Below are 12,153 nucleotides of genomic sequence, written 5' to 3' on the forward strand. Positions count from 1 at the left end.
ATGATGGCTGATATAAACTGGTTGAGCCATTTGCCTACTTGGTTGTTTAGTGCCTCTTTCATGGTAGATGTTCTCTGATGAACATTAACATGTGATCTTCACATTTTGTGTCCATTTCTGTGTCCCTCTACATGCTTCTACCCTAAAACTCCCTGGCCCTAATTTCCCAGTCTTTCTTCTTTCATAGCCCTGACCAGCATGTCAGGACATTTGCCTAGGTCTGCATATATTCTCACTTCAAGCCACTTTGTCCACACAAAGTAGACAATCAGGTATACCGCCTAGAGCTCTGTCCATTGGGAGAGTTTTCCTTCACCACTGTCTTTCAGTGCCACCTCCTGAGTGAGGCTATAGTGGAGTTTCTGTCCATTTTTAGCTTATACTTTTATATGGCCAAAGGTGCATGCAAGAAGGGCACTGGTGCGATAGTGGTGGATTACTTGAAGGTTTAAGCTATCTGCTCATGCTCCGGCCTTCTTGTCCTATTAGTGCTTGATTCTGGATGTCATTTTTATCTTACGATGGATTGTTGCTGAGTCCACACAGCCTATGACTTAGTGTGTCTCACAGAACTGTCATGATGGATGATTCTGGGTCAGTGGTCACTTATCCTGTGGTAAGGTGCTCCATTTCTCCTAGGGCCCAGTAGCATACAGGGAATTGTTTTGCAAAAGACATACCATTTTTCTTTTTTTTTTTTTTTTTGAGATAGAGTCTCACTCTGTTGCCTGGGCTAGAGTGCCGTGACATCAGCCTAGCTCACAGCAACTTCAAACTCCTGGGCTCAAGCAATCCTTCTGCCTCAGCCTCCCAAGTAGCTGGGACTACAGGCATGTGCCACCATGCCTGGCTAATTTTTTCTATATATTTTTAGTTGGCCAATTAATTTCTTCTATTTTTAGTAGAGATGAGGTCTCACACTTGTTTAGGCTGGTTTCAAACTCCTGACCTTGAACAATCTGCCTGCCTCAGCCTCCCAGAATGGTAGGATTACAGGCGTGAGCCACCATGCCCGGCCTTTGTCAGGGTATTAAATCCCGTATCTCCAAAGAGTGGTTGGTAACATTTCCCTTTTCAATCTTATATTATGTTCAAGTGCTTGTATATTCAAGCACCCTCAGAATTTGATCATGGGTATACTCCTCTGACTCCTGCCAGTAAAGCTGGCTAGGTCTTGCAGCTTCTTTATAACTCCTTTCTGACCTTAACACGCCCAGCACATCCAGGCAAGGTTATGCTGTGACCTACTTGTTACAAGTTAAGGGCCTGCTAGCTAGGAGGCATGATGGCAAATCCTGAGGGAGTTTTGTTTTTTTGGGAAGTAGGGTGGGGAGGCCTATGCATTATAGTTATGCAGAAGGAGGGTGCTAGCTCATATAGGGGAGTGGCCTACTTTTGCAGTCTCAGGAGGTTAAGTAGTTACATAGGCATTTGAAATTTTGGATGGGCATCATCTCAGATGGCTTCATCTCATGCATTAGATTCTTATTCTTTCCCAATCAGGGCCCTGAAATTGGTATAACACACCTCCCTTGGCTGAAAAGTAGCCTTCTTGGGAGCTGGGCTGCTCTAATGATTCATTCCTGGGCCTGGTCTTCAGCTTTTTCTGTCCTGCTACTGGAGAAAAGAGCCTCTTTGTAAGTTACCAAGGAGGCCCTGTGGCTTTCACGTTTGGCTTTCAGTTGACTGTTAATCACTCTCATCTTTTTGTTATCTTTTCCTAGAGCACCAATGGAGTTTAGCAACAACCATTTCAATTCCATTGTCATCATAGTTACGGTTTTTTCTTCACTTTTTCTTAGTCTATTTTGTGTTGCTATAACTATACCACAGACTGGGTAATTTATAAAGAAAAGAAATTTATTTCTTATAGTTCTGGAGGCTAAGAAGTCCAAGGTCTAGGGGCTTTGCATCTGATGCGAGCCTTCTTGCTGTGTCATCCCATAGCAGGACAAGAGACCTCAAGAGAGCAAGATGGGGAAGAACTAGCTTTTATTGTCATAACCAGCCCACTCTCCCCATGATGTCATTAATCTGTCCATGAGGGCAGAGCCCTCTTGGCTTAATCACCTTTTTTTAAAATTCCAGTTAGGAGCCAGATGTAGACTGCAGACCTACGATTGGCCTGCCCTTGTTTATGGCAGGCCAGCAAAGACTTATGAGCGTTGGGGCCCTTCTCCTTAGATGCCTGAGGCCTTTACCTTTCCTTGGGGATCTGGCTAATGCATAATGTTGGTAACAGTTACTCATTCAGAAGGAGGTGTTGCATAACTAAGCCTCCAGGCTTGACTTTCTCTTTTGCATAAGGAGTTGGGGGGGGGTGGTGATTTCATTTTCCTTTACAAAGGTAATGGATTTTGTTTAAGCATATCATTTACCTTTTTCTCTTTTTAGAAACTGTACCTCCCTAAACTGGCTAATAGTGGCATGGAAGATCAATTTGGTGAGTATCACCTTCATTTTTCTTAGTAAGTGATATTTGTGTTATATCCTCACCTCCATTAAAACCGTGAGGGCAAATTATTCTTTCATGTTCGGTATGCTACTCTCTAGATTGGTAATTCTCAAACTTTTTGCTCTCAGTATCCGATTATACACTTTAAGATAGTTGATGTTTCCAAGGAGGTTTTGTTTGTATGACTTACGTTTGTTGATATTTACTGTATTATAACTTAAACCTGAGCTCAACTAGCCATTCTGCCTCCTCAGCCTCCCAGAGTACTAGGATTACTGGTGTTAGCCACCATGCCCTCCCACCCTCCCCAAGGAGGAAGCATTTGATTCAAGCCTTTTCTGGTTCTTTATCATGTAGGAAGAAGTCTGAATCCCTTTGTATGCCAGTGCAAGTTGAGGAAGTGTAGTAAAAATGTTACCAAATTTATGTTTTGTTCTTGCCCAATTGCAGTTGATGACTGAGATTGGGCTCTTTGGCTACTGGTACTAGTAATCAGATAGCTCTGATTAATAGTTTGTCTTGGCCGGGCGCGGTGGCTCACGCCTGTAATCCTAGCACTCTGGGAGGCCGAGGCGGGTGGATTGCTCGAGGTCAGGAGTTCAAAACCAGCCTGAACAAGAGCGAGACCCCGTCTCTACTATAAATAGAAAGAAAATTAATTGGCCAACTAATACATACAGAAAAAATTAGCCGGGCATGGTGGCGCATGCCTGTAGTCCCAGCTACTCGGGAGGCTGAGGCAGTAGGATCGCTTGAGCCCAGTAGTGTGAGGTTGCTGTGAGCTAGGCTGCCGCCATGGCACTCACTCTAGCCTGGGCAACAAAGTGAGACTCTGTCTCAAAAAAAAAAAAAAAAAAAAATAGTTTGTCTTGTTTTGAGATGGCTGCTGTTTATAACCTTGCAAGATGAGAATTTCTCCTCTGATTTTAATGACTCTAGATGACTTCTTTAGGACATGGCTTTTTTTTCTCCCCTGAAGAGTAGTTTACAGGATTAACCTAGTTCATCAATGAGATCCTTAGTTTGAACACCAGAGGGCAGTCAGTACTTATTCATAAATTTTATAGTTACATTACCAACTTTATTCTTGAGAGAATTATTTATGAAGAATTTGGTAAATTGAGTTTATTTTAGTGGCATGGTGACAGTTTTTTGTTTGTTTTAAGATAGGGTCTCACTCTGTCACCAGGTTGGAGTGCAGTGGCATGATCATAGCTCTCACTGCATCCTTGAACACCTGGCAGGCTCAAGTGATCCCCCCACCTCAACTTCTCAAGTAGCTGAGATTATAGGCTCATGCCATCACACCCAGATAATTTTTAATTTCTTTGTAGAGAAAGAGTCTCTATGTTGCCTAGGCTGGTGTCAAACTCCTTGCCTCAAGCCTCCGAAAGTGCTGGATTACAGGCATGAGCCACCCTGGCCCAGCTCTGGTGACAAATTCTGAAGAACTCGTCTGTATGAATAAATGGAGTAATGACCATGACAACCCCCAATATTTTTACTGGAAACCAGTTTTCTTTCTGACCTCCTAGCTTTACCTAACATAAGTACAAATAACTTAAACCCAGTATAACCTAATTAATTAGCTTTTTTATTAAACTAATTAAATTCAACTGAAATTAAATTTAAATATAACTTAAATTTACCAGAGAGTATCAAAGTGTGAGTTGCTAGGGAAGTTATAGTTGGCCAGTAGTCAATTGAAAGTTAAAGTATTTTTTCCTTGTTTTTTTAACAATATTAAGCTGGTACCAAGAAATATGCTTTTAAATTTTTTTTTTTTTTTTTGAGAGGCTCACTTTGTTGCCTAGGCTAGAGTGAGTGCCATGGCGTCAGCCTAGCTTACAGCAACCTCAAACTCCTGGGCTCACGCGATCCTACTGCCTCAGTCTCCCAAGTAGCTGGGACTACAGGCATGCGCCACCATGCCTGGCTAATTTTTTCTCTATATATTAGTTGGCCAATTAATTTCTTTCTATTTATAGTAGAGACGGGGTCTCGCTCTTGCTCAGGCTGGTCTCCAACTCCTGACCTTGAGCAATCCACCCACCTTGGCCTCCCAGAGTGCTAGGATTACAGTTGTGAGCCACTACGCCTGGCCGAAATATGCTTTTGATTGTTCCCTAAGATAAGTAAAAATTTGAGTTCTGTGCTAGTGAGAGTATTTTTCTTTTATACTTGGAATTTGTAAATTAACGTTTACATTCATAATGCAGATTTTAGAGAAAAATAGAAATGATTATTCATAGTTATATTTAACTACCATCCTCCTTCTGTCTCCATTCTTCCTTCTAAATGGTATTCTGATTTTTTTTAGTTGTTTACTATATGTGATAAGAATTTGGTGTATTCAGTGTGATTTGACAAAGAAAAAATTGTGAGTGTAAAATGAGTTTGTCTGTTTTTTATAACATGGAGTGAGAATTTTGTTACAGTCAAGTTAGCTAACAATTATGTAGATATATTTTTAAATAATTACTGTAGTACTCTGAAAATAAAAATAGTGAGGGATTTTTACCCATCAAGTACCAATGGGACAGGCCTAAGGCCTCTAGGACCTTTCCTACATGGACAGATGCTTACACATTTCGTTATACAATATTTAAATATCACATCTGTTAATGCCACTATTAGTCTCATCAGAAAAATCTTTAAGGTTGGGAAGCTGCCAAGCTCACTCTGGATATAAATTTTCCAAAATTCTAATTTTCACTTGAAAGTTGGAATTATATCATTGGCAACAAATATTGTCAGTTTTCTTTGTCAGTGACAGGCTTACTTTTGAGAAGATGTCTGTCAAATATCTAAGATGTTTGTCATTCATTCTTTCAAGTGAAAATGGTATTTCATGAAGAAAATTGGCTAGTTCAACTTGCAGCTCCGTCATAGAAGTGCCTTTCCTGGAGATAACCATCATACTTAAGTATACAAACGTGCTTTATACACACTTCTGTTGCACCACACACAGTAGTAAAAAAGACATATTGAAAGGTTGAGATTTATTAAAACCAATAATTTTTATTGCTTCATCAAGGACATTTTAAAATTAAAATAGGGTTTATTTTTTAACTAACTGTGTAGTGGTGAAGAATACAATGAATTAGGCTCCAGTTTGGTGCTGCTGCCTTGATTTGTGTTAAGGAGCCAGCAGTTTTGCTCACCATTGCTTTTGCACCATCACTATAAGTGTCAACACAATGGAAAAGGCAAACAAATTATTATTCTTATGTTTTAGTTTTACCTCTTGGACTCCTGAAAGGACCTCAGGGATCCCTAGTGATTGTACCATACTTGCTTCAATTTCCTGAAGTTCACACAATCCCTTCTGTGGAAGTCTTGAGCAAAGTTAGGACTTAATCCTGGAAATTGTGTTGGACAGTTTTCTAGTGTGGACCACATCTTAGACATTTGGCAGAAATGTCGTCAGAGGGAGTGAGCAGCTCTGTGGTTTCGCCTAGGTTGACCATGACCTACCTATAGCTTTCAGGAGTCAATTAAAGGACACTTCTGTGGGGTGAAATGAGTGTCGTGAGCTCATTAGGCAGCAAAGTGTATTGAAAGAAGAAATACTGAAGCATTTATTCAAGACAAATTGAGGGCACCTGGTCACTATGTTATTAGCTTTAAAAAGAAGATACTGTGTTTCCCCCAAAATAAGACCTACCCATAAAATAAGCCCTAGCAGGATTTCTAAGCATTTGGGCAATATAAGCCCTACCCCTAAAATAAGACCTAACAATGGGCGTGGCTACGCAGTGTATCTGGACAACCCATGCATTTCATCGCTGCTGAGCAGTAAAGAAGACAAGCAGCCCTTCTCATCTGCCCCATCGTGACAGCTACTATCCCAGAGGTGACCAGAAAGGTACAGGCAGCCCCACCAACAAGGTCAGCTCTTCCTCTCAGGTCCAGGCCATCCTGTGCGTGCTGCAAGCTGAGGCTTTGAGGGGAAAATAACACATCCCCTAAAAATAAGCCCTAGGGTATCTTCTTGAGGAAAAATAAGTATAAGATCCTGTCTTATTTCCAAGGAAACACGGTAAATGGCAGCAGAGATCTTGGTGATGACAGCTTTCAGTGTGTCTTTTTTTTAATATAAAATTTTATTATCCAGCCGGGCGAGGTGGCTCACGCCTGTAATCCTAGCTCTCTGGGAGGCTGAGGCGGGCAGATTGCTCGAGGTCAGGAGTTCGAAACCAGCCTGAGCAAGAGCGAGACCCCGTCTCTACTATAAATAGAAAAAAATTAATTGGCCAAATAATATATATAGAAAAAATTAGCCGGGCATGGTGGCCCATGCCTGTAGTCCCAGCCACTTGGGAGGCTGAGGCAGAAGGATTGCTTGAGCCCAGGAGTTTGAGGTTGCTGTGAGCTAGGCTGACACCACGGCACTCATTCTAGCCTAGGCAACAAAGCGAGACTCTGTCTCAAAAAAAAAAAAAAAATTTATTATCATTACTAGTTATTGTCATCTGTACCTTTCAGTCTGTCTTTTGAGTCATATTGCTTCAATCTGGACAGGTGGGCCCTCTATGTGTGGTAAACAGCTGTCATCCTTGGATATCCCTTCTCCATTCTCCTGGCAACTCTGCTTCTCTCCTCTGTTAGCTCTTTTATTTCCTAAATCGTGTATCTTCCTCTTTCTTGGTTGCCAGTAGCTTCTTAATGTTAAATCTCCAATAGTTCTCTAATTTTCATCTCTTTTTCCTTTAGCTCTATTTCCTAGAAGATTTATTCAACCTTATCTTCTGCTTCTATTAAGTTTTCTTTTCTACTATTTTTAATCTCCAGGAGGTCTTTTTAATTCTCTGAATGTTTCTTTTCAGAATATCCTTTCACCATTTCAACAGATTTTCTTTGCCCTGCATTTTGTTCCCCCTAAAGTTGTTTTTCTCTATTTGTTTTGGTCTCTTTTATGTTAAGGTTTTCTCTGATGTCTAGTAATAATTAGCTGTCTGCTCAGGATTAAGAGTGGGAGACTGGCTGGATATGGTGGCTCATGCTTGTAATCCTAGCACTCTGGGAGGCTGAGGCGGGTAGATTGTTTGAGCTCAGGAGTTCGAGACCAGCCTGAGCAAGAGTGAGACCCCGTCTCTACTAAAAATAGAAAGAAATTAATTGGCTAACTAAAAATATATAGAAAAAATTAGCCAGGCTTGGTGGCACATGCCTGTAGTCCCAACTACTTGGAGGGCTGAGGCAGAAGGATTGCTTGAGCCCATGAGTTTGAGGTTGCTGTGAGCTAGGTCTAGCCTGGGTAACAGAGTGAGACTCTGTCTCAAAAAAAAAAAAATAAGAGTGGGGGACTAAATAACCAATTAGAAGCTTTTTAAATGCATAGTCTAGTTGCCTTTGGCCTTACTGTAGGATGGGCTCCTTGGCCCTTCCTATTGTTGAGGAACATTCCCATATCAGTATCAGGGTCTAAGGAGCATAGTCTTTCCATCTGTCTTTGAATGGTAAAGGATGAAGAAAACTGGGAAGAGGGGTTGGTGCATTCCATGTTAATTATGCATATATTCATGTCATTCTCTTCCATTTTTACTACTATATCCCCACTATCAACTGCCTTTCGTGACACCTCAGTCCAGATACTATTTGTTTTACCCTTTCTGGAAAACAGACCTCCAAAATTCTGCCAGGGTTAGTATGGAGCAGGTATTCAAGATGATGGAATAGGTAAAGTGGGAAAGTATTACAGTTGTTTTGGTCTATACTACCAGTTAAAAGGAAAAAATAATGGCTACACTGTACATAAGTGCTAGATGAAGGAAGGGTCCAGAAAGGATGTGCGTGCGATTCGTGCTATTGTGGTGCTTCACACACCACTCCTTTTTTTTTTTTTTTTTTTTTTTTTTTTTTTGAGACAGAGTCTCGCTTTGTTGCCCAGGCTAGAGTGAGTGCCATGGCGTCAGCCTAGCTCACAGCAACCTCAAACTCCTGGGCTCGAGTGATCCTTCTGCCTCAGCCTCCCGGGTAGCTGGGACTACAGGCATGCGCCACCATGCCCGGCTAATTTTTTATATATATATATCAGTTGGCCAATTAATTTCTTTCTATTTATAGTAGAGACAGGGTCTCGCTCTTCCTCAGGCTGGTTTTGAACTCCTGACCTTGAGCAATCCGCCCGCCTCGGCCTCCCAAGAGCTAGGATTACAGGCGTGAGCCACAGCGCCCGGCCTCACACCACTACTTTTAAAAATGAGTAATTCCTGCTTGTGCTTTCTTCCTCCTTTTCGAACTATTTATGAGTTAACCACTTTCCCTACAGCATGCCAGAGGAAAAGGGACTGAAACCCTGGCATATCATTTGTTAAAAAGTACTGAATTGTGACTTACATTTTCTCAAGATTTTTGAAGTGTGGTAGGATCTATATACTAATTGCATTCCTATAATGTTTTAAATCATCTGACTACTTCATTGAGTTTTTATATACCTTTTGTTGAAAACTAATTTTGGGGGTGTATGTTTGGTGAGATAATAAGATATAGATTGTTTGAATTCTGAATTGAAAGTTAGTTGCTAAGGCTTTATTCATATGAATGGCTTTCTAGGAATGAATTTACAAAGTAATATTTCCTTTTTTATTAGAATTTATATTATATAGGAATACAAGAAGCAATTTGTTTAGGTAGTAAATAGAATTTATCATTTTCTAAATAATTAAAGTCAATTATAACTACAAAAAAATTTGTTTAATTAGCTAGGATTAGCCTGGTGTAGTAGCTCATGACTCTGTAGTCCTGGCTACTCAGGAGGCTGAGGCAGCAAAATCACTTGAATCCAGAAGTTTGAGGTTAACAGTGAGCTGTGACCCATGCCACTACACTTCAGCCTGGGCAACAGAGCGGCGAGACTCTGTCTCTAAAAAAATACTTAAAGTGAATTATTTTTTCTTACTCTGTATCTGAATTTATAAATAATTATTATGTTATAAAGGTTTTTTTTACTAGCTGTTCAACAACATTTATTAAGGAATCATACTGAAGGCTTAATGCACTTTACTTCAGAGTTCATGGGAAAAAATTGTGTAGTAATATGTTGTTACCACTTGGAGCTCAAAATATGTCAGTCACAGTCCTTTCCTCCCTCCTCTTTAATAATGAAGGACAAGGTAGAAACTTAATTAGTTTTGAGATCCTCTGCGTAGGAGATAAATTCCTCCACGATTATAAATTTATCCAAGATTAAACAATGCCAAAAATAATGCTAATTTCATTTTTCCCCTTAAGGTTTTGAGTAGAAATCTAATAAAACATTATTACAAATATATGTTAAATATCCTCTCTCATCTTGTTTTGTACTAGAAGTATAAACTTATGGAGGCCAACGTCTTTTTACTGTTACCATGTTTCCCCGAAAATAAGACCTACCCATAAAATAAGCCCTAGCAGGATTTCTAAGCATTTGCTCAATATAAGCTCTACCCCAAAGACAAGACCTAGTGATGGGCGTGGCTACGCAGCGTATCTACACAACCCATGCATTTCGTTTTATTTTCGGGGAAACACAGTATATCCCACTGCCCAACAGAAATCACATAATACATTCTCCCAGTGGTTTTAATTTTTCTCCATAAAATAGAATTGCCAATTTTAAGGGAAATAGAATGAACAAACACCAGTTTCTGTGAACTTGAAATACATCATGTAATTATTTCTTCTGTTGGTAGAAAAAGATGCTTTATAGTAATGGTAATACAAGCCTGGAAAGGTAGTAATGCTGGCATTCTGGATTATTGTCTATGTCCTATCATCTTTTTTCATCACTTCTGACTACTCTTTATTCCTAGAAAATCATAGCAAGTGTGGTAGATTGACTGAATGTGTAGACTCATTTCCATCTGAATTTAATTTCTGTATACTGAGCCCATATCAATGTGTCATGCACCCTGTTTAGGCAATGATGTATGTTATACAAATGTTTTCTCCCAGCCTGCGACTTGTCTTTTTATCTTTTTACTAGCAAAAGTCTTTAATGAAATCCAGTTTAATCAATTTTTTCTTTTATGGTTCATGCTTTTTGTGTTCTAAGAAAGCTTTGCTTTAGCTGGGCATGGTGGGGCCTGCCTGTAGTCCCAGCTACTCAGGAGGCGAAGACAAGAGGATTGCTTGAGCTCAGGACTTTGAGGTTGCTGAGGCTAGGCCAATGCCATGGCACTCTAGCCAGGGCAGCAGAGTGAGACTCTGTCTCAAAGAAAAAAGAAATCTTTGCTTAATCGAAGGTCACGAAGATTTTCTACTATTTTTTTCTTCAGGGTATTTATAGTTTGGGTTTTATTTTAAGTCAGTGATTCTTTTTCAGTTAATTTTTGGATATGGCACAAAGTTAAAAATATTCTCCTGTGTCTACTGAATTACCTTGGCACCTCTGTTGTATTCCTGACAAAATGGATAATTTTCTAGAAAAATATAAGTTGCCAAAGTGACTCAAGAAATAAAAATCCCATGTAGACTAATGTTAAAATGTGTCTAAATTTAGGGGCTTTATGGGCAACTGAATTCATATTGATGGAGCAGATAATTACAGTAGTCCCTCCTTATCCATGGGGGATATGTTCCAAGACCCCTAGTGGATGCCTGAAATCCTGGATAGTATCATATCCTATATATACTATGTTTTTTCCAATACATATGTACCAGTGATAAAGTTTGAATTATAAATTAGACATAGTAAGGTTTTAAAAACAATAACTAATAATAAAATAGAGGAAGTAAGTAAAATAAGGGTTACTTACACACAAATACTGCAATACTGCTAGAGTCGATCTGACAACCAAGATGGCTACTAGGGTGACTAACAGGCAGGGAGCCTATACTGTGTGGATACACTGGACAAAGACATGACTCATGTCTTGGGCAAGATGATGCAGGATGGTATGAGATTTTATCATGCTACTCAGAATGGCAACCAATTTAAAACTTATGAATTGTTTATTTCTGGAGTTTTCCATTTCGCAGCTTTGGACTGATTGACTGTGGATAACTGAAATTGCAGAAAGTGAAATTAAGGGATAAGAGGGGACAACTGTATAATGCTATATCAACCATAGCAGAGCAGAGAGAGAAAGTATATCTATTTATTTTATAAAGTTAGCAGACTCTTGATAACTAAAAGCTGACAAAGATAATATAAAAATACATTTGTCCTATCTCGCTTAATGAATATATAGTAGAAAGTTGATATAAAATACTTGCAGATCAAATACAACAAATTGACAAGGCGTGGTGGCTCACACCTGTAATCCTAACACTCTGGGAGGCTGACCCAGGAGAGTAGCTTGAGGTCAGGTGTTTGAGACCAGCCTGAGCAAGAACAAGACTCTGTCTCTACAAAAAATAGAAAACTTAAATGGGCATGGTGGTACACGCCTGTAGCACAAGCTACTCAGGAAGCTAAGGCAGGACTTGAGCCTAGGAGTTTGAGGTTGTAGTGAGCTGTGATGATGCCACTACACTCTAGCTAGGGTGATAGAGTAAGATTCTGTGTCCAAAAAAAAAAAAAAATCAGCTGGGCGAGGTGGCTCACACCTGTAATCCTAACACTCTGGGAGGCCGAGGCAGGTGAATTGCTCAAGATCAGGAGTTCAAGAGCAGCCTGAGCAAGAGTGAGACCCCGTCTCTACTATAAATAGAAGTAAATTAATTGGCCAACTAATATATAGAGAAAAAATTAGCCAGGCATGGTGGTGCAT

The 12,153-nt window shown here is 39.9% G+C and overlaps 1 protein-coding gene across 13 annotated transcripts in view; it reads left to right on the forward strand.

The window, feature by feature from the left end:
- PHACTR4 (phosphatase and actin regulator 4) overlaps positions 1-12,153 on the forward strand; it is a 105,308-nt gene that overhangs the window by 22,024 nt on the left and 71,131 nt on the right. For 12 of the 13 annotated variants that reach the window (XM_012750640.2, XM_075995758.1, XM_075995765.1 and 9 more), the window contains one exon: positions 2,395-2,443. In XM_012750640.2, coding sequence (XP_012606094.1) covers positions 2,428-2,443 — 16 coding nt within the window. In that variant the 5' untranslated portion in view covers positions 2,395-2,427. Of the gene's footprint in view, positions 1-2,394; positions 2,444-12,153 lie in introns of those variants that run through there. The other variant, XM_075995769.1, reaches the window with a different exon arrangement.

The sequence above is a fragment of the Microcebus murinus genome, chromosome 2 (assembly GCF_040939455.1).
Source record: "Microcebus murinus isolate Inina chromosome 2, M.murinus_Inina_mat1.0, whole genome shotgun sequence".
Lineage (NCBI taxonomy): Eukaryota > Metazoa > Chordata > Mammalia > Primates > Cheirogaleidae > Microcebus > Microcebus murinus.